The sequence below is a fragment of the Lacerta agilis genome, chromosome 9 (genome assembly GCF_009819535.1).
Source record: "Lacerta agilis isolate rLacAgi1 chromosome 9, rLacAgi1.pri, whole genome shotgun sequence".
Classification (NCBI taxonomy): domain Eukaryota; kingdom Metazoa; phylum Chordata; class Lepidosauria; order Squamata; family Lacertidae; genus Lacerta; species Lacerta agilis.
In genome coordinates, this window is record NC_046320.1 from 63,527,371 (window position 1) to 63,549,459 (window position 22,089).

At 44.4% G+C, this 22,089-nt stretch overlaps 1 protein-coding gene across 1 annotated transcript in view; it reads right to left on the reverse strand.

The window, feature by feature from the left end:
* FRAS1 (Fraser extracellular matrix complex subunit 1) overlaps positions 1 to 22,089 on the reverse strand; it is a 306,274-nt gene that overhangs the window by 44,061 nt on the left and 240,124 nt on the right. The window contains exons 34-45 of the mRNA XM_033159574.1: positions 20,517 to 20,549; positions 18,967 to 19,098; positions 16,618 to 16,743; positions 15,303 to 15,550; positions 9,061 to 9,212; positions 7,650 to 7,812; positions 7,157 to 7,289; positions 6,758 to 6,948; positions 6,389 to 6,542; positions 3,362 to 3,625; positions 1,469 to 1,657; positions 1,033 to 1,152 (exon numbers count right to left, since the gene is read on the reverse strand). Coding sequence (XP_033015465.1) covers positions 1,033 to 1,152; positions 1,469 to 1,657; positions 3,362 to 3,625; positions 6,389 to 6,542; positions 6,758 to 6,948; positions 7,157 to 7,289; positions 7,650 to 7,812; positions 9,061 to 9,212; positions 15,303 to 15,550; positions 16,618 to 16,743; positions 18,967 to 19,098; positions 20,517 to 20,549 — 1,905 coding nt within the window. The remainder of the gene's footprint in view (positions 1 to 1,032; positions 1,153 to 1,468; positions 1,658 to 3,361; positions 3,626 to 6,388; positions 6,543 to 6,757; positions 6,949 to 7,156; positions 7,290 to 7,649; positions 7,813 to 9,060; positions 9,213 to 15,302; positions 15,551 to 16,617; positions 16,744 to 18,966; positions 19,099 to 20,516; positions 20,550 to 22,089) is intronic.

A 22,089-nucleotide genomic window follows, 5' to 3' on the forward strand; every position in this document is an offset into this window, starting at 1 on the left:
TTTGCTTCCTTTCTTTTAAATATTTTTGTGATAAAGTCTAAAATTCAGTAAAAACCTTTATGGGCAAAAAAAAAAAACTTAAAAATTTGCATACATTTGCACTGTGCTTTTAAAACAATAGTTATGAAGTAAAACAACAACAACAACAACAACCCAAAGCTTTATTTGTTTTTAGGTGATGCGGAAAAATGCTGCAGCTGGAAGGTGGGATAAAAAATACTGCAGAATAATTAAAAAGCTTGTAATGGTTCTTGATTGGAGAAGAGCCATAACTCATTGTAGAGCACCTCTTTTTCATGCAGAAGGTGCCAAGTTCAATCCCTGGCGCCTCCAGGTTGGGCTGGGAGAGACCATTTACTGAAATCCTAGAGCAATGCTACTAGTACATAATACTGAGCTAAATGGACCAAGTTCCTGACTCAGCGTAATGCAGCTCCTTATATTTCAGGAGGTGGCTGACTTTCCTTCCTTGGATGTTTTATGCACGGTCATCTGTCATGTATGATCTAGCTGAGATTCCTGCATTGCAGGTAGATGTTCCTCAGAGTCCCTTCCACCTGTACCTTTCTATGGTTCTACGATTTTGAACAACAAGACAGGGGTGCCCAAAGTGGTACCCTCCAGATGTTGTTGGACATCAGCTCCCATCAACCCCAGCCAGTGTGGCCATTGGCGAGACTCAGCAATGATGGATGCCTCAGCTCAAAATCATATTGAGAGCTCCACTTTGTCTACCCCTAACCTAATATATCAGGGGATAAAGCACAATTAACCTGTGAAATCCTCCTGACTAATGACTTGGTAACATGTATATTAGGGAAAATAATAACATTAATTACTATTAAATGAGATGTTGAGGCTATGATGGTACAGAATTATATCCCCTGCCTTATTCTCTTCATGGCTCAGAATCCTTCCCCCTTTGCCGAAACCAAGTTCCCTCCTTAATTTCCTTGTTTCCAGCAACAGCCAAAAGTTGCCTTCCTTGCCAAAGAGAAAATGAGAGTTTGCAGCAGAATCCCTTGGCCTTACCAATTACCCGAAGCGTAAACGCCTGGTCCGCCATTTTGTTTCCTTCCGCATCAGCCACATCAAAAACGAAAGCAAATGTCCCACCCGGATGCCCTTTCTCGTGGCTGTACTCCACCTGTCCTGTGGGGAGATAGAATGAGAATGAGCTTGTGTTATTGCCTTCTTGGTGTCTTTAACTAGCAGAGCCACCCAAACTACAGGAAACCAACATAATTTTGGGCAGGGTACATGATGCTGGTGTAAACGATCCCTATTCCAAACTCTGTTGAGGAGTGAGGAGACTACCCACTGAGCCACCATGAGCCCAGCAGAGGGAAAACAAAACCGTTTTAGAAATCCAGTTTTGTACTAAAGCATCAATCCAGGAATGTGAGACACAATTGAACACATATACACTACGGAACTCTGCTGTGGAACAGGGACCGAGAGTGCTCACCTTTATTTATATCCGCCTGTGTGAAGCTTTTCACTGGTCCTTGGGCAGAGATCTGATCTAGGGAATCTCTTCTACGGATACGCAGAACTCCAATCACAGGGTCTTTCTTCATAATGTATCTGATAGCCAGATCATCGGAATCTGAGTCTGTGGCCTTCAAGTGCTGGTCTGTAAGGACTGCCACAGAACCTAAATGGCAAAAGAAAGTCAAATACCTGCTATTCCCTCCCTGCAGAATCATTCTGAATATACCATTAACATCTCTGTGGTATAACCACACACATCCTAGATAAACGGGGTTAACATCCCGTAAACATTCAGATAATTCAGAAGTTCGGATAAACAGAATTGTTGTTTTAGATGAGGGGGGAGGGTGACTTGAACGAAGGACCACAAATGGGAAGAGAAAACTAATATTTGTAAAAGTTTCAAAGTCTACAGGGTATTCGATGTGAATTGTGTGTGCTACCGTATTTTTCACTCCATAAGATGCACTTTTTTCCTCCTAAAAAGTAAGGGGAAATATCTGTGCGTCTTATGGAGCGAATGGTGGTCCCTGGAGCTGAATTGCCCAGGGGCCAAAAGAGGATCATGCTTTTTATTTTACAAAGAGAAAAGAGGGTGTTGAAAGGACCCCGCTCAGCAGCTGATCAGCAAGAGATCGGGAGAGAGATAAGAGTCCCCGGCTCCCTTTCAGCCCCGCCCTCCTTTGTTGAATGTGCTGCAGAGGGAGGTTGTTTGTTTCCCCAGCGACATGTGACTGGTTGATTAGATTATCTGTCTGGAAACTGTAGAAAAGGCTCCCTTTCCTTTAGAAGCTGCAGAAATGTGAGTTCAACCCCATAAAAACAGGGCTTTTCCTCTTTGCTTTTCCCCCTTTGCAAAAGGAGCTTTGCTTTTCCCCCATTGCAATAAAGCTGCAAAAATTTTAGCTGATCCTTAAAAAATAGGGTTTTTCCCTTTGCAAAAAAGCTGCAAAACTTTTAGCTGATCCTCAAAAAACAGGGCTTTTTCCTTTGCAATAAAAGCCGCAAAACTTTTAGCTGATCCTCAAAAAAACAGGGCTTTTTCCTTTGCAATAAAAGCCGCAAAACTTTTAGCTGATCCTCAAAAAAACAGGGCTTTTAGAGGAGGAAAACCAGAAAAAAAATTTTTCTTGTTTCCTCCTCTAAAAACGAGGTGCGCCCTATGGTCCGGTGCGCCCTGTGGAGCGAAAAATATGGTAATTCTTATTTGCTATTGCGCCTGCCTCTTTCTTGCCTCCACTTCCTCTACTGAAATTTACATTGGCTGCATCTAGACATTGCAATAAGCTTAGGGTAGTTTACTTGCTTATATAGGGTCACATGCATTGAAATGTTAATAATAGGTGTTGAGGTGTACACTGTTGCCTTTGCCAAGCGAATTTGCAGTTTAAGCTATGGGCAAATCAGATCAGAAGGCCAAATGATGCAAAAGAACAAAAAATGGGAGAGGCAAGGTGGTACCAGAGGTATAGTTAAACTTCAGAGAAGATCTTGCCTAGGGCACAAGTCATGGGAGCATTTTGAAGGCAGGAAATGGCCAATTGTGCAAGAAAGCATTGCAGGCTTAAAACTACTTGAATAATTATTCCCTCTTCCTAAGGGGACCCTGAGAATTGTAGCTCTGGGACAATGAACTAAGGAGGAACTCAAATAATCTCTCAACAAGACTACAGTTCCTATTTGGCTCTATGAAGAAGCTTTCGCTGTTAAAAACATATAAAAGCATAATACACATGTAGCAAGTTACAGTGAACTTGGATACTGGATCGTTCTTCACACACAGAATGTATTGCATTTTTTAAAAAAAGTTTTTATACAGAGAGTATAACCACTGCCACAAAAAGTGCGGCTGATGCCCACGTCTTACCGGCAGAAAGTTGCAAGCCCCTGTTCACAACTAATCTCGGTGGATCTGACTTGGGCAACTCAATGGAAAACTCCACCTTCCCAGTCTGCGTATAGAGGCCGTCGGAGAGTGAGAATCTGAACTCATCAGACTGGAAACTGGAACTGCCCGGTGTGTAAATGATTAGTTCATCCAGGACATCTTGGTAGGTGAAGGTAGAGCCCTCAGACAGGGTTTGACCATTCTCCAAGGGATCCACATGAGACTGTCTCTTGCGGAGATAACCTGAGAATAAGGTGAACACACCTTTTATCATATGTGATGGCCGTGTAAGGTAATAAAAGCATTCTTGGAAATTATATACAGTGGAACCCCAGGTTACGCACGCGATCCATTCCAGGTCACCGTGCATAACGCAGGTGTGCGTAATTCGACCCTGAAAAACCGGAAGTTGCGCGATTTTAGCATTTCTGCGTATGTGCAAAGTGCACAGAAGCGTTCTGCGCATCCAGTGGTTGCGCGCGCTCCTGCGTGCTCTGGAAAACACTTCTGGGGGGCGGGAGTGCGTATCCAGAATGTACGCAACACGGAGCGTACGCAACATGAGGTATGACTGTATAACGATTTTTAAAAAATGTTTAAATTAACTTTTGTAACAAAAAAACACAACAAAAACAGAGGCTTTTCTACTAGGAATTGTAGGTGCTGATATTCCAAGGGAGAAGAAAAGACTCTCTATGTATGCGATGATGGGCACACCGATGCTGTTAGCCCAGAGATGGAAAGAAGACAAAGTCCCTACCAGGGAAGAGTGGCAAATCAAATTGTTGTACTATGCCGAAATGGCAAAACTGACCGAAAGCTCAGGAAGCAAGAAGACCAAAATTTCAATAAAGAATGGGGGAAATTGTATAACTTATCTCGGAGACCACTGTAAGCAGATGAAAACATTAGCAGGGTTGCAATTAACACTTGTAATGTAGCAAGTACTATGGCGTTAATCGAGTTATATAAAACGTGGACTATTGAAAAAGATGTAGTAGAAAAGGTGTAATAAATAGGACCCATGGAGGGGAAGGTGGGAAGTCAAGAGATTCGGAAGAATCTTTTAACTGTGGATGTGTATGGTTGTACTGTAATAATTTTATATTCGTAAAATCAAGTAACAATTATTTCAAAAAGAAGAGAGAATAAGGTGAGCACAACTGAGTTAGGTCCTGCAGACTACACCCTTCCCACTTTCCGATGTCCCAATTGTGCTTCCTACCATCTGAGCTATTCTTCTAGAAAAAGAGATTCAGGAACTCACCATCAATGCCTCCCTCTTTCTCTTAGAAGGGCAATGGTACCTCCTGAGAGGTGCCAGAACTGAGTTCTGGCGTGTTTCCCCTGAAAAAAAAGTTCTGCCTACCATTGTTACTCATTCCTCAACCAATGTTTGACTAACCTATGGAATTAACTACCAGAATATGAGCCACTAAGAATTTAACAGCCTTCTGGATCAAGACAATGGCTCATCTAGTCTAACATCCAGTGGCCAACCAGAAACCAGTAGGAAACCCGCAAGCAGGACCTGAGCACAGGACCACTCCCCCACCCACCACGGCTTTCAGCAACTGGGATTCAGAAGCATTACTGCCTCCAAATGCAGAGGCAGAGCACAGATATCATGACTAGTACAGTGTTTTTCAACCACTGTTCCGTGGCACACTAGTGTGCCGCGAGATGTTGCCTGGTGTGCCGTGGGAAAAATTGAAAAATTATTTTATATATAGTCAATATAGGCACAGAGTTAATTTTTTTAACATTTTCTAATGGTGGTGTGCCTCGTGATTTTTTTCATGAAACAAGTGTGCCTTTGCCCAAAAAAGGTTGAAAAACACTGGACTAGTAGGCATTGACCACCAGCCAATGCTGTCAAGTATCCCATTTCCCCCGGGATTCTCCCTTATTTCAAGCAGTTTCCCGCTGTATCCCTTATTTTTTATTTCCCTTAAATTTCCCGTTTTTAATGGAAGCAGCTCCTCCCCTGCTGGCCAGGGACTGGGTGGGAAGACCTCACCTACTTGGAGAGAAAAGCCTCAGCCCTCAAAGCAAGTGGGAGCCGTTTCCCGTGCTTACAGGGGGGTGTATTCCTCCCCCTGCATCAGCCCCTATCCGTTGCCGCCGAGCCCCACAGCCGGCCAATAGGGTTAGCTGGCGGGCGGAGACTGGCTGCCTTTGAGCAGCTGCTGCTTCCTGTCCTGTTTTGATGGGATCAGACAAGAAGACGATGGGGCTCCATTGCTCGGAGCACATGGCTGCCCTCCTCTTTGCTGGCTGCCCTCCTCTTTGCTCCGAGCCCGCTTGGAGTTTACATTGCTGCTCCGCCCACTTTTGCTTCTGGCTCCACCCACCACTGACATGTGACTGTCCCCGGGATAGGTGAAACTGCTGATCCCTTATTTTCAAATCTGAAATTTGACAGCTATGCCACTAGCTAGTCCAGTCAATAGTCTACTCATTTCCAGAGAGCTTAGATGTAACCATACTTTGCCTGTGCTTTATCAGCTGCACTGAGCTTGAAGATCCTTTTGGAAACACTGAAATGCCTCTTTGTTTAGCCTGGGTTTCGGCCATCCAAATTAAGAAGGTGAGACTTAAGAAGTCTAAGCCAAGGTTTGGGGAGTTAAAAATAGGAAGAGCTCCGCTGGATCAGATCAAAATCCTATCTAGTCCAGCTTTCTCCCAATGGCCAACCTGATGGCGACAGGAAGGCCAAAAGCAGCTACTGGAATTCAGAAACGTATAGCCTCCATGAATTGGTCTAATCTCCCTTTAAAGGAATCCAAGTTGGCAGCTGTCAACAGCATATCTTACGGCAGTCAATGTCACAGCTTAACTGTCTTCTGTGTAAAGAAATACTTCCTTTTGTCTATTTTGAATCTTGCACCAGCTTGGGTGGCTCCAAGTTCTAGCATCATTGGGCCATTTGCTTGCTGGGAAAACCCTAAAAAAATAATAATTCAAAGTGCATTTGCTCAGCAATATCAGAAACTTGTATCTTACCATAAGTGGGTTTCTTGGTCACCACAAAGACCAGTTGGTTGTCGGGAGTGTCCAGGTCTTTCATGCTCAAGGAGGAATTTGTGATCACAACCCCTTTGCTTTCCTGCACTTTGACAGATTCCACCTTCATTTCCGGGGGCTCATCATTTAGACGCTACAATAACACAAAGACGTTCGTGAAAGACAGTGCACTCATGCAATGCCACAAAGATAAGGGGGTGGGGGATAAGAAATGCAACTAGATTCAAAATTGCAACATCTGATTCAAAATTGGTTTTGCAAGAAAGGTTTCAGATTTCTAGTGGATAATGCATGCATCCTCTCTAAACTCAAGCAATTTTATCAATCAAACCCAACAAGTAAGCTCACCTTGATGGTGATGTTGACGCTGCTGGTTTCCGATTGGCTGAAGCCATCACTGACATAAAAGGTAAAGGTGTCCGTGGATGGCTCAATACTTTCGTGGACGCTTTGAAAGTAATAGATATGGTTCTCTACCACATCTTGAATTGAGAACGAGAGGTCTGAGCTTGCAGTGTGTCCAGGACCAAGTCGCCTACCTGCAAACACAGCATTGCCAATAATGAAATAATACTTTATTTCATTTTAAAATGGTACCACACATTCAGGCAGAAAGAGAAGACAAATGTTTGTTTGTTGCTGCTGTTTTTCAAAGATAAGTGGGATGCACTGGGGAGCCTCGTCTGCCAGTGTGTATTTTAAGATTCAAAGGAGCCACCTTTCCATTTTTTAGGGTTCCAAACTTACCTGTTTTGGTGTTTTCAATGTACCCATATCTTGGGAAAGATGCGATTGTCACCACTAAGCCTTCCTGGGCAAGATCGGAGTCAATGGTTAAGGAGTGGTGAGCTCTAAGTGGTACCCTCCCTCCTTCATCCACCTGAAAACACAAAAGCAAAAACAAGGTTTACATCTGAAGTTTGCTCTAGCAATGCTGTAGCTGACCTACTGCTGTTGCACTCCTGGCCTAACATGTGCAAATTTTAATAACATGGGGGAAAGGGCTGGAAACAGTAAGATCTCCCCTCTTTGCCATCAGCACCTTCCTTGAGGACTGAATGAAGACCAGGCAGTGGTCGATGGGAAATATCTTGCTGCATGAGACTCCGAGTAGTCACTATCTTCTTTCTAAGTCCCATTCAGAATTTAAAATGGAGGGTGTTTGCAGCCCAGCCTGTGACTAGCAATGCTCCTCTTACAACTTTGAACCTGCACCGCCAAGTCCCGGCTGTTTACGCACCACAATATGGTCGGCAAAAGTGATGACTGGAGGCTTGCTCTGGACAGCCGTGATAGTGATGGTGAACATCTGGCTGTCAAGCCGGTTGCCTTCCTCGTCGAAGACGGCAAAGTGGAAAATGTCGGTGACTGGCTGACTGAAGGTCTCAGACTCTGTGAGGTATCTGCACAGGAAAGGCGAGAGGAGTTGAGACACAGTGACAGCCAGATGAAAAGCGTTCACATTGTGTGCTTAAGAACCTTTCTGCAACAATTTAAGCTTCGCCACCCTCTTATCTGCTTGGAGGGAAGGAGAAAAGGACTCGCACTTTCTTGTTACTGGGTGAGACAAACCAACTGGGAAAGCTGTGGTCTAACAACTCCAGAAGAAGAGGCAGAAACAACAAAGAACTGGATCAGAGGTGGGAGACATGTTGTTTTCCAGATGAACTACAACTCCCATCATCCCTCACCACTGTCCATGCTGACTGAGGCTGATGGAGGTTTGAAGAGCTACAGGTTCCCCATAGCTAGATTAAGTTTTATATAGCAAGACTGGGGAACCTGTGGAGGGCAAATATAAACTGATATTTGACTCTAACTCACATCAGCATAGAGGGGGAATTGGAAGCTTTCACTTCAGCCTTTTTAAGAAGCCATGGTTTCCCATTACATCTGAACTCCACAAACTGTGGCTTGATAGAACAGTACAGGGTCAAAATTGTATTCTGAGCCTAGTGCGTTCTGAAACCACAGTTTAAAGAAACCACAGTTTTCAGAGTCCAGATGCAATGGAAAATCATGGTTTGTTTCACAGTGGCAGTGAACATTTCCGATTTCATTCTCATGGCTTGTTGGGGGGAGTACGTGAGCCCAAAGCTCATTTATGATTTCCCATTATTCCTATAGAGGCCCCTGTCTACAACTCTCTGGAAAAGAATATTGCTTTTCTTCAGTGCTAAATTATACTGTACATCATACAATGTTAGAGGTGGTGTTGAGGAGAAGGATTTGGAGCCCCGAAACGCCATCTGCCTTGCCTGCCTTAGGAGACGGGCACTTTAGCAAATAATTTCACGAGCCATATTCCCCTCAGTTATCTTTTTTTCCAAGTCCAAAAACACCCAACAGCTTAACGCTTTCTTCAAACATAAAGCTTCTCCATTTTCTCTTCCTGCTCTATCCTTCACATTTGATCTGGGAGAATAATTTTTATAAGCTTTGTTTGTGAAGCGCTTATTTGCAGTAGTAATTCAGTCCACAAAACATGAAAAGATCAGCACTCAATCACTATACGTTCTGCGAGACAGGCTATAAAAGTACAGAATTGTTGATGTTCAGTGTCTTCCCTGTAGGTGGCACTGTGGATTTCTGAATGAGCAGGGAGGGTTTAGGGTGCTCGGAAGAATTTAGCAAATCTTCCCCAGGATTACCGGATTCTTTTATTGTTGATGTCTTCCATCGTGAAATTATAGACCTCAGAAAACTCCTGAGAATGTTGTCCGGGTATTGTCCGCACCAGAGTTCCATACATGGGAAGGGAAATTAACTGAATCCTTATCTTGGAATCAGGAGAGTTATTATCCTAAGGAGAGAGGTGAGACGAAAAAGAGCAGGAGTTAAGTCGGGCTAAAACGAGGGGAGCAAGACCAGGTGGAGAGCAGGACTCTTGTCATTTAGAGCATATATGATTTCTCTCCCTCCTCATTTAATCCTAACAGCAACCCTGTGAGGTAGGCTAGGCTGAGAGTCAGTGACTGGTTCAAGGTCACAGCTGAGTGGGGATTCGAACCCTGGTCTCCCAGGTCTTAGTCCAACACTCTAACCACTACACCAAACTGGCTTCGACCATTTGTGGTGTTTCGCTGTGCTCATTTCGAAACTTCGCTTTTGGTGCTTTGCACCAGAAGCCAGAAGTAGCAGAAGCAGAAGTAACTGTGCAAATATTAAATGTTACGGCATCAATGGGGCAAAATCATGGAAATTGTGCAATGTCCCCCTCTGATTTGCTTAATTTCATGCAGAAGTTAACGTATTCAATGACTGGGCTGCCTGGGCATGAAACTGTTTAGCACAATGTAAAAACCGTCCTGCCTGTAACTGATAGTACATCTCCCAAGTTAGAACGGACCAAAATGGAGCAGCCCTAAAATCCATTGGATTCTAGGTCTTTGATGCTTAGTTAATAAATTTGTCAGAGGTTGTGGACTGGACTCTACTTCCTTGGAGGTTTTTAAGCAGAAGTTGGATGGCCATCTGTCATGGATGCTTTAGCTGAGATTCCTGCATTGCAGGGGGTTGGACTAGATGACTCTTGGGGTCCCCTCCCAAGTGTACAATTCTATGATTCTATAAATTGATTCAAATTAGATTGATCACGGGGGGGGGGGGGAGGTGCCCTTGATCAGGAAGCAGACTTTTGATAATAATGCTATTATTATTTTACTGACAATTCCATTAGTGGCACTCCTCCTGCCTGTGGGTCGGGGCCCCCAACCCCTGTTCCAAAATGAATGAAAGAATGCTTTCCTCTTCAGAACTCATGTTCTATTCACAAGCAAAGTTATGCAGAATAGTTAATTAGTCAATTAATGATTAAAACTCATGCAATGAACTGACAAGCTGCACACTCAGCCTAACACCTTTGCAGCTCAGAATTCCTTAACACACCCGCAACCTCCCTCCTTTTTGATTTTTGTCGTTTTTTCCAAATCAAAGTTATTTTTATTAAGGATTTTGCTAGTAACCTCAACGCGCCAGCTGCAGGCCCATTTTAGTTTGTCATCTAAATCCTTAAAGAACAGGGTGAGGAGATATTTTAGGGGGAAAGAGTATTAAAATAGGACCAGCAGCATGAATGGTATGTCCTGCATTCCGACCGTTTTATTACACACACACACACACACACGTTGTGTGAAGCAACAGTCCTGAATACTCAAAATGCCAACAGAATCTACCCAAGTTGGAGCGCCATATGGGATGAGCATAAAACCATGGAAGCACAGAACTGGAGGAGCTGGAAACCCAGGTCCCATATATGTTGTAAGCAGCCCAGAGTGGCTGGGTATAAATAATAACATTATTTATTATTGTTCTTATTGGAAGCTTTTCTCTTCAGACCTTCATGGGCTAAATCCACAAAATTCAGACACACATACATACAACTCACAGTATATATCCAAAGACCTCACCTTCTGAAAGAGGAGTGGGACAGTTGCCATTCCCCCAACCCCAGATTTTGGTAATGGAGAAATGGAAAAGTTGAGAGAGCATGAGACTCTTAACCCAGTTAAGGGAGCCAGTATGGTGTAGTGGTTAAGAGCGGTAGACTCGTAATCTGGGGAACCGGGTTCGCGTCTCCACTCCCCCACATGCAGCTGCTGGGTGACCTTGAGCTAGTCACACTTCTTTGAAGTCTCTCAGCCCCACTCACCTCACAGAGTGTTTGTTGTGGGGGAGGAAGGGAAAGGAGAATGTTAGCCGCTTTGAGACCCCTTCGGGTAGTGAAAAGCGGGATATCAAATCCAAACTCTTCTTCTTCTTCCAGTGGTGTAGCATGGGTTGCGAGTGCCCAGTGGAGTGGGCGGGTGGGAGGGAGGGAAATGGATGGAGTACACAACTCCCTAATGACATCCCACATCACCCAGGAGATTGGAGCCGCAGAGATAAGAAAAGAAGAGTTGTTCTGTTGTCTGGAGAGTTCACTTCCTGGTTCATATCGAGAAGACATTTTCAACGAGCAGAGCGACAAAAGGGCACAGCTGTATTGAGGTACCACCAGGTGTTGAAATTCTGCACCCTCTAACAATTTTGCACGGGGGCAACCACCCCTGTGCCCCCCATGCTACGCCACTGTCATAACTTCAGGGTTGTAGGGTTTGAGCCCCACCTTGAGCAAAAGGATTCCTGCCTTGCAGGGGGTTGGACAAGATGACCCCCACGATCGCTTCCAACCCTACAATTCTATGATTTGGAGGAGGATGCTAAACCATCCTGATTCAGCCTCGGATGTTGGGGTGGCGAGAGCTTGGCGGCAGAGCCCATGCGCCGCACACGGAAGCTCATGGAGATGCAGGGCACAACCCTTGGAGTGTCCAGTTGAAACCGTCAAGTTGCAGGTGACAAGATGGAAGACCTTTCTCTACCTGAGTCCCCGGAGAAAAAACGGCCAGATGCAGCAGAGAGTATTGGGAGAGATGGACAAATGATCTGACCCGATGTCAGCCAGCTTCCTGTGAGCTTATGTGCTCCTTCCCAGGTGAGCCTACCTTTCGCTCAACACTTCAGCCCAAGAGGAACCCTGGTGAAGTGGCAGTTCCCTTGTCCAATGTCCTTTTGAAAGAACAGGTATTTATCAGGTCCCTACCCCAAGGAGCTCATACACAGGAGAACTGGGGAAATGGGAGGTGAGAGCAGAATAGGTGATTTTTTTCAGTGACGCATACTGTATTTTTCTGTGTATAACACGCCCCCATGTACAAGACGACCCCTATTTTCTGGGACTCCAAATTAATTAAGGAAATGGGGGGGAGATTGCCCACAGTTGTTAAGCTTTTTTGGGGGGCGGGTGCTTAGAGTTGCCAACAATCAACATATCTTGGTATATAACCAAGATATGTTGGTTATAACTGTAAGACTAAGATTAGATGTAAGAAATAAGATTTTACAATGTTACAAAGTTACTAAAGAAGATTAGAAATGAACGCATAAGAGGACGCGAGGAAGTACCAGGCTTGGGATTTTAAAGAAGAGAAGGATGGTTAAATAATTGTGTTTTTTGTTGGTGTGTTTTTGTGTAGCCACAGCAGCAGCCAATCAACTGCCACCAATTGCACGTCCCCCCTCTGCACTATCCTTGTATAAGACAACCCCAAATTTTAAACATTTTTAATAAAAAAAAAACATTGTCTTATACACGGAAAAAAACGCTACTTTGGTTTAGGTCGCATCTGCACTATACATTTAAAACAGGATCATGCCATTTTAAGTAGTCATGGCTTTCCCCAAAGAGCAACTTGTTAAGGATGGTGAGGGTTGTTAGGAGACACCCTATTCCCCCTCGCAGAACTACAATTCCCAGAATTCCCATGAATGCTGTTCCAGATTAAACCCTGCGGAGGCCCCCTAGGCAGTTGAAATTTCGGGGGTGGGGGGGTGGGAGGCCCTCATGCATGTGCTTTGGTGGGATAACATTGAACTAAGAAAGCTTGAATGCAATTTTGCTCCAAGATCAAATCAATATTATTTTGATCTGTTGTCGCGGGGCCTGTGTCTCTTCTGCCTATTTGGTAAACCGGCGCTGTGTGAAAGGGGGGTTGACTATTAAACCACTCTGGGAATTAGTTGGGGCCGATGGGCTCTGAAAGGGAACCAGAGTTAAATCTGTGCCCGTTTAGGTCTGCAACCAAGAGCGAACTGCTCTACCCCCGGCTAGGCATGCTTTCTACTGCCTCCACGGTGGGCCCGCAAACGAAAGAAGCTTAATAGCACCTGACTCTGGGATTAGCTTAATTTTCGTTTTACCTTTGCACTCCACCTCTACCTTCATGTAACAGGCACGGTCCAAAACACCTGGTTAGAAATAAAGAACTCATTCTTCCCCCCCACTCGTACGCTTTTTTGGCAGCCGCAAGCAGGACACGGCAGAAAAGGTTGAAACTTCTGCCAAGCGAGAACATTGAGAGGGATGTCGGCGGTTTATGTTACAGTGGTCTCCCTCACACTTTTACGGCTTTGGAATGCAGCCGCTGGCTCCGGGTCAGCTTTTGTCTCCAAATAATAAAACGCGAAGAGAGGCCAGGCTACGTGCCAGGTCTGCGTTAGAAGCTCCTTGAAACGCCGGGGAGAGCGGGCCAAGAGTCACATTTCTCAAGAAACCGCCCTTCACACCTTAACACAATCGTAGGAAGTGTTTCCTCTACAAGTACATGGGCCCAGGGAGTGTCAAGGAGGCTCAAACTAATGGCAGGCCCTGAGCCTGGGAAGACATCAAGGAGCCTGGACATCTACACTGAGGCGTTGCTAAAGGAAGGGAACTGCAAGAGGAATTTGCCAAATGTGCAGAAGACAGTCAAGTGCAGAAGAACTTCTGGGTCAAGGCATTCAAGTTTGCCACATACCTTCCAACATTTCTTCAATGAAAATAGGAACATCCTATTCTATTATTATTATTATTATTATTATTATTATTATTATTATTATTATTATTATTATTTCACTATTTATGACTGGGTTGCCCCAGCTACTCTGAACAGCTTCCAATACATATTAAAAACATAATAAAACATTAAACATTTTTTAAAAAAACATTTCCCTATACAGGATTGACTTCACATGGCTTGGGAGTTAGATAACTCCATACTCAATAGCATTTCTCAACTGAAAAAAGAAAAGAGGGACATTCTGGGATGAAATCACAAACCAGGATGGCTTCTGTAAAGCCGGGACTGTCCCTGGAAAATAGGGACACTTGGAGGGTCTGTTGCCGCTGTTTCTTTTCATATCCTTGTACTGTTTTGGCTCCACAACAGCAAGTGTTCAAATAAGGACTGAGGAGGTCGTGGTTCAAATCACTGCTCAGCCTAGAATGATTTGGGCCTTTCACTCTCCTTTATTTATTGCAACCCAGACCTGGGGTAGCTTAGCCGGTAGAGCACGAGACTCTGAATCTCAGGGTTGTGGGTTCGGGTCCCACATTGGGCAAATAGATACCTGCATTGCAGGGGCTTGGACTCGATTATCCTTGTAGTCCCTTCCAGCTCTACAATTCTGTAATGCACGGGATTGTGCTGTGGTATTCCACCTTTCCTCCAAGGAGATCAAGGTGGTGTGTGTAGTTCTCCATGCCCTCTCCCAAATTTTTCTTCACAACAACCCTGTGAGGTAGGTTAGGCTGAGGGTTTGTGACTGGCCCAAGGTCACCCAGCAAGCTTCACAGGGGCGATTGGAACCGAACCCTGAACTCCCAGGCCCTAGCCCAACACTTCAGCCACTAAACCACACTGACTTTCTGGGCCTTATCTGCCTCACAACAAAAACAAAAAGTGAAGAGTCCTTTGAACAGTGTGAAAGTCATTCCATGTATTACGACCGGGCACCAATGGACATTCTCCCCCTTCTAACGTTTTTAAAACAAACATATGGAAATGGACAGAAACCATCTAAAACCATCTATAAGTACTCCACAAATGTAAGAACGTTGGAACTCCCTGACTATTGATATCATACAGGTTCCTTCACTGTATTCCTTTCAGCACCTGCTAAAAACATTGCTGCGTAGACAAGCCTATGCAGATGCTTTGGAAGTTGAGGCAATTTTAATTTGTTATGTTTTAAAGTATGGCTCTAAATTTTCTCGATTTTTTTTCTCCCCGTCCGAGCAATCCAACGGAGCCTGTCTTTGCATGCAGTGGAAGTCCCTAACTCACCGAGGGTTTGAGACCCATCAGCTACCCTCACCTGGTTTACCTGGCCAATCAAAGCTGTTCCTGGTTGTGGATGCTGTCAAATGTGGGCAGCTTCTAGGTGCCACAGGTGAGAGTGGAGTACAGGATGAGGACAAACTACCCCCAATGTGTCCCCCAACAGAGGTACTGCCCCACCCCTAACACCCCGACAGGCTGATAGACTGGTACATTATCGAGGCTAAGAGGCTGGAAACAAATGGTGCACTTACAATATAGGCAAAGTGGGATCTGGTGATGATCACGGAGCTTTTAGCAGCCACCGTGATGGCGAGTGAGCAGCCGGGATCCAGCCTTGGACCTTCACTGTCAATCAGGGCTACTTCAACTTTCAGTACGGCTGTCGCTGTGGTGATGCCATCGGTTACTGAAATCTCCATAGTGTCTTCCACTGAGGACGAACCATCATGGATGTAGTGCAGAGCATTCCTGGTGACCTCCTCATACGTGAAGGTATCTCCTTCTCAGAAAGAAAGGTTGAAATCAGGAGTTTCCTGTGTACAACATGGTGAGAACTGGGGTGCAAGGGTTTGTTTTGTCACAAATACACAGGCACCGAAAAGAGAGACCTTCCAAGAAACGTGGACCCCTTTCTTTAACGATGTTCATGACCCAAATCAAGACCTTGTTATGCCAACCGCTCAATCTTCTCAGTGGAGAGGTTACGTTAAGTACAGTCGTACCTCGGAAGTCGAATGGAATCTGTTCCGGAAGTTCGTTCAACTTCCAAAATGTGACCCAGCTTTCAGTTGGCTGCAGGAAGCTCCTGCAGCCAATTGGAAGCTACGGAAGCTATGTCGGACGTTCGGGTTCCAAAGAACGTTCGCAAACCAGAACACTCACTTCCGGGTTTGCGGTGTTCGGGAGCCAAAACGTTGGAGTCGAAAGGCGTTCGTCAACCAAGGTACAACTGTATTAGGTTTGAATATTCTGCCGGATAAGTGTTTAATGGTTCTTGTATTTGTTTTATTTAAAAATCAATAAAATTTGTTTAAGGTGCGTGACCAGAGGGAGGAGACGGTGCAAAAAGATTGGAAGAAATTCAAAATTTATATGAAAAAATATTGTAAAGTTTAAACTTTTTGAAATCCTAGGGAAGCAATTAGAGGTTTCTGGCACAAAGTTGGGTCCAAATGATTTAAACTATGATTTGGAGAATAGACATTAGATAGTAAATTATTATTTATTTAAATATGATAATGAATATAGATTTAATTTACAGAACTGCTAAAAGAAGAAGGAAATTGAAACCCAGAAAGGAGAGGTCGGGTGAAGTCAACCCAAGATGTTAAAGGAACAATGTGATGTTGATATAAGAGTTTGTTCGTGTTGTGTTTTGTTTTGTTTAATTAAAAATAAAATAAAATAAAATTTGTTTAAAAAAATATAGGAGCCAGGCCACTGTGAAACACAGGGGAAGTCTACATTCCAAGAAAAATAAGCACACACAGTTTGCCGTACATGCCACACATTTTTCCTTACAGAGAGATGTGTCTTAGTCTACAAAAAAAAATCACTCATGCCTACCTGCACTCAGGCGGCTTGGGAACGTGGAGCTGTGCTTGAAGAGATCTCCATGATGAGGAGGATCCACCACCTCAAAGAAAAGGTCTTCAGGAGTTGTGTCCACATCACTCACTGTCAGCTGTATCCCTGAGGCATCGAGGTAGGGAAAGCAAAATGCATTTACAGTGGTACCTCGACTTACGAATTACTCAACATACGAATTTTTCGACTTACGAATGGAAAAAGTGCCCGCACGCCTACGAATTTTTCGACATCCGAAGGACATCCATTGGCGGTTTTAAATGGGGTTTACTCGACTTACGAATTTTAGATGCGGTTTACTCAACTTACGAATTTTTCCAATTTTTTCGTTTCCAATGCATTCCTATGGGGAAATCGCTTTTTTCCGACTTACGAATTTTTCGACCTACGAATGCGCATTCTGAACGGATTAAATTCGTAAGTCGAGGTACGACTGTATTTGGGTTTTCATCCTCTCAGAAAAACTGGAGTATGTGTTTAGTATGAGCAGCTTACAAAGGGAGAAGAGTGAGGCATATGACACAAAAGCAACACTATAAACAGAGGCGCATCCCCGACCAATGCTAAAAGCACAGAAACCAATATGCTTACACTTCCTAGATAAGAGTATTTGATCAGATTCTGAAAGATGTCAAAAAACAGATAAATGCAAATGAGAGAATGCATGCAAATGAATGCTATCGAAAGATGATTTTTGCCTATTGTCCAGTTAATATTCACTGTCTCTGTGCATTACTGGAAAATGTGACTATTTCCCATCCTCCAATGAACGTGCATAGGTGAATATAACATGCCTAGGAATCAGGCAAAGCAAGAAATAACTATGTTCATGATCAAGAATGTTGAAGAATTCCAGCAGAAACAGAGGTGGAAAACGCTGATACGTGCTTACTTGTCCCATGCGCAGAATGGAAATCAGTCAGCAAATACTATCTGTATTTGTTGTTGCTTCCAGGCCACAAATGATATGTAATTGCTTAAGTTTCCCCAACCCCTATTTGCACTGCATTTCCTTTGCACTGAAATGAATGGGGTGGAATAACCTAAGAACGACATAGCTTCATGATAAGTTCACCACAGTGGACAGCAATAGGAATGATGTCGTTTTTGGAGGAACTGCAGCAGAAGGGAAACAGCGCTGCATGTGTGGAATACAAGCCAAAATGGAAAATGATACCCTTCTTACACCCCTGCCATGGTGTCCCAGCCCAGGACATGGATCCAATGTAAAGGCTGGATTACATGTTGTGTTTGCAGGTAAACACCTCTGGTTTTATAAGTGAACACCAAAAAAAATGTGTGCCTGAGATAAATTCATGGTTGGAAGCACAGGTCTCAACAGGTACACTCATTAGAGAGTGATGGCTGCAGATTCTTGTCAATTGGATACCACGGGAGGAATGAAATGTTTGTCAACAGAGCTGTGCCTGCTGACTTGGGTCTCCACTGAACATCTGAAAAGAATAGGAGGCAGGGCACGATTGCAGTGGGGAAGAAGCAGGAAACGGAGGACTGCTAGGGCCAAAGGAAACTTCTCGCCCAGTATACCCAAAGGAGCGTCTCCACCCCCATCGTTCAGCCCGGACACTGAGGTCCAGCGCCGAGGGCCTTCTGGCAGTTCCCTCACTTCGAGAAGTGAGGTTACAAGGAACCAGGCGAGGGCCTTCTTGGTAGTGGCGCCCGCCCTGTGGAACGCCCTCCCATCAGATGTCAAGGAAACAAACAACTATCGGACTTTTAGAAGACATCTGAAGGCAACCTTGTTTAGGGAAGTTTTTAATGTTTGATGTTTTATCGTGTTTTTAATATTCTGTTGTGAACCGCCCAGAGTGGCTGGGGAAACCCAGCCAGATGGGCGGCGTATAAATAATAAAGTTGTTGTTGTTGTTGTTGTTATTGTTGTTGTTATTAATATTATTGCCGAAACCCGGGCAATCACCGTAGACAAACTAAGCTACATGGACACATGTTTTGACTCAGCATGAACGAGATTCCAACATCCCCTGCTTTTCCCACCTAGGGTTACACACACATATTTCTTTTTCCCACAACTAGAAGGAAAGCAGCTGGAAGAGGGGAGTACAAGGTGGAGGGTCAGGTAACGAAGGGTTTTCCGGGTGGGTTCCTGAAAAACTGTGTCCTGCTTCTTAGATGTCAGCAGCAAATCAAGCTCCCTGACCGACATCTCCTCTACCAAGCATCCAGTTCCTCCAGTTGCAACCAGCTAATTTATGGAAAGATCCTAAGTGGAATGCATTGTATGTGAATTGCAAGTGGGCTGTGGGCTGTGGACTTGAGCCTGCTGGATTTCTTGCTCCTTCTCCTTACCGATGGTGGCTCTGCCTCCTCGCCTGACCTCAAGGACTGGAGCAGTGATCTGGAATAACGGCGATCCATCATCAGTGGAGAGCAAGTGGATAGTAAATGTCATCTCAGGGCTTGTATGTTCTCCATCTGAGACTGAAGGGGAAACCATTTAAATGAATTTGTCTTATATATAAGAACCAGTCATAAAAAATACAATTCTTCCCCTACCTACTTGCAAGTGAAGTAAATGACTCACTGCAATTCAAAGTGCCAGATTTGAACTAGTGTGGTACCTTGGGTTAAGAACTTAATTCGTTCTGGAGGTCCGTTCTTAACCTAAAACTGTTCTTAATCTGAAGCACCACTTTAGCTTAAGGCAGGATATTGTTAAAATCCTCATCCTCATCACCACCATCTAGGATGTGTGTCTCTAAAAATCTACCCTCTCCCCCTTTGTCCTTCATAATAAGCATTTTGCTAGTCTGTGATAACTAATTTACTTTTATGTAAAGTGTAAGTAAAGGGTGATAATAACTTTAGTAAATAAAGGGTTATAATAACTTCAGTAAAATTTATTCTTGGCCCCCTACCTAGGATTTGTCCCCACCCCACCCCACCCCCAAAAAACCAAAACTTCATCACCTGCAGGAAATTAACTAATTCACACTTTTATAGAAAATGCAATCCTTTAATAAAAGAAGAAGCTATAATAGCTTCAGTAACTGTTCCGCCCCCTTAAAATAACTGTCTTCCATTATCTGCAGGAAAGTTGCCTATACGTATTAGGTCAAAGCTTTAGTTTCTTATTCTGGAAATCCATTATTTCCTGGCAGAACCGAGCTCTGGAATCCTGAGGCCCACTGAAATCTACAAAGCACTGTGATAGAATGAGCAGCAGCAGCAAGGCAGCTGAGAAGAGTGCGCTTAAGCCAGGGGTCAGCAAACTTACCGCGCCTCGGGCCGGTGTCTCCAGTGCCAATCGCGCAGCGGGCCGGAGGGCGGGGGAGCACACGCCCATACGCACGCACACACGCTATTTCCGGCGCACTTCCCGGTTGGAGGAGCACCGGAAATAGCTTGTGCGCATGTGCACGGGCCTCCTCCGACGCAGATGTGCACCGGAAAAAATGCTTGCGCATGTGCGCAAGCTATTTCCGGTGCTCCTCCGACCCAGAAGTGGGCAGCCACGCAGCACAGTGCCAGTAAGAACGGGCCTTGCCTTATCCGGCCCACGGGACTTAGTTTGGGGACCCCTGGCTTAAGCTTTCTCCTGCCTACTGCATGTCCCTGCATCTTCCTTGCCCTAGTTGGAGGTGTGTGGAGAAAAGCAGTTGGGGAAAAACAACAGGAGGAGGAAGGGTTAAGCACCCCCTCACACCATCACTTCTCCCTGCTAATTTCCTTTCACATCCCTTGATACTTTTTTTTTCCTTCTAAGATTGCTAATCATGCTGTTTCACCTTCATCACAAGCTAGGACATAATCAATGTTATTTTTAAACTAGCAGGTATTAGCAACATACTAAACAAGCTCGCATTATGTTGGAAAATGAACTGCAGGACGATGTGTACCTGTAAAACGAAAGCTGACGGATTCTGGAAGGCCTAGAGGAAATTAAACACAAAAAGAGAACGTAATTGTTTTCAGCGTGTGGCAAAATACAATGTCGCCTTTACCTGACCCACAAAACCACTTCAGCTAGTGAGGCCGCTGAGATGGGGGGCGGGCAGTTCCAGAAACAAACTCCCTCCGTTTTGAAATATTGAGCATATTAAGAATTTGAGCCAATAGCCCCTTGGATTTCAGCTCATCTTGTAAATAAAACAGCTCACTCCAAGTTGCTCTGCCTCCTTCCAGCAGCAATGAACATTTGAGGCAGGGGCGTAGCAAGGTAAATTGGTACCCAGGGGCAAAAAAGTTTTTGTCAACCCCCCCCCCCCAGGCATGGGAAGGTCAGGTGGTACCTGGTGCGAAAAATTTCTTGTCAACCCCCCCATTGATTCCCCCCGCAAAAAAATGGTTTTACATTTTTTCATATTTTCTTACAAAGGAATAATAACAAGTAATAATAATAATAAAACTTTTATTTATATCCCACCCTCCCCAGCCGAAGTCGGGCTCATGGTGGCTAACATCAGATACATAACATTGGTATAAAATCAAACAATAATTAAATTACCTCCTAAAAACATCTCAAAATCAAATTAAAGTCTAATTAGATGGCTTTCCACAGGGTTACGGTTGGGAACAGTAAAGTGTTCTCTGAACTGAAATTTCAGCCTTTATAGGAAAACAGCCAAGGGAACAGCTATTTTGGTGGAGGAGGGTCAAGATATTAACCGATATGCATGAAATTTCATATATAGCTATATAATCCCTAGTATAGTAAGATAAGACCTTCGGAGCAGGCATTTCCCCCCCAAATTTTTTTTCAAAAAAGAATTTCCTTCATAATTTGTCACCCCCTCCATTATGGAACTTGGGGTGGCCTGCCCCCCCCTTTGCTACGCCCCTGATGTGAGGTCAGTGGGAGAAGGCTCAACAGTCCTTCAGTAGGCGCTAAAACTCCAGTAATCAGCAGAAAAAATGTGGGAACTCTTATTACCTGCAGCTTTTGATCCTAAGCCTTAAATATGCCTGTAAAGCACACATGCACCTCTCAAAGAACTGTGGTTTACTCCTCACAAAGTACATTTCCAAGGATTCTTAGCAAACAGCTGTGCCCAGAATTATTTGAAGAGAAAATGTGCTTAAAATGCATGGTGTGTACACCTCTCTTGGATCTAGTTGAAGGATGGCTGACCTACGGCCCTCCATTTGTTGCTGGATTACAACTCTCACCAGCCCTGACTATCAGCCACGAGGGGTGGCTCTGATGGGAGTTGGAGTCCAATATCCGAAGGTCCACAGGCTAGCAACTTTTGAGCTAGCTCCGTGTCCTTCAACCTTAGGTTGAAGGTTAAGCTGGCTGGGGAGGCGGGGAGCTGTTGATCGACAACATCCGGGACCCCCAGGTCGAAGAACATTGATGCGGCGGAAATATTTTAAAGCATTTCATCTGAAGGCAAGCCCAAGAGCACCTTTGTTAAAAGTGTCTTTTTAGCGTGGGTGACCTATTCAAGGGCCTGCATCTAGAAACAGTCA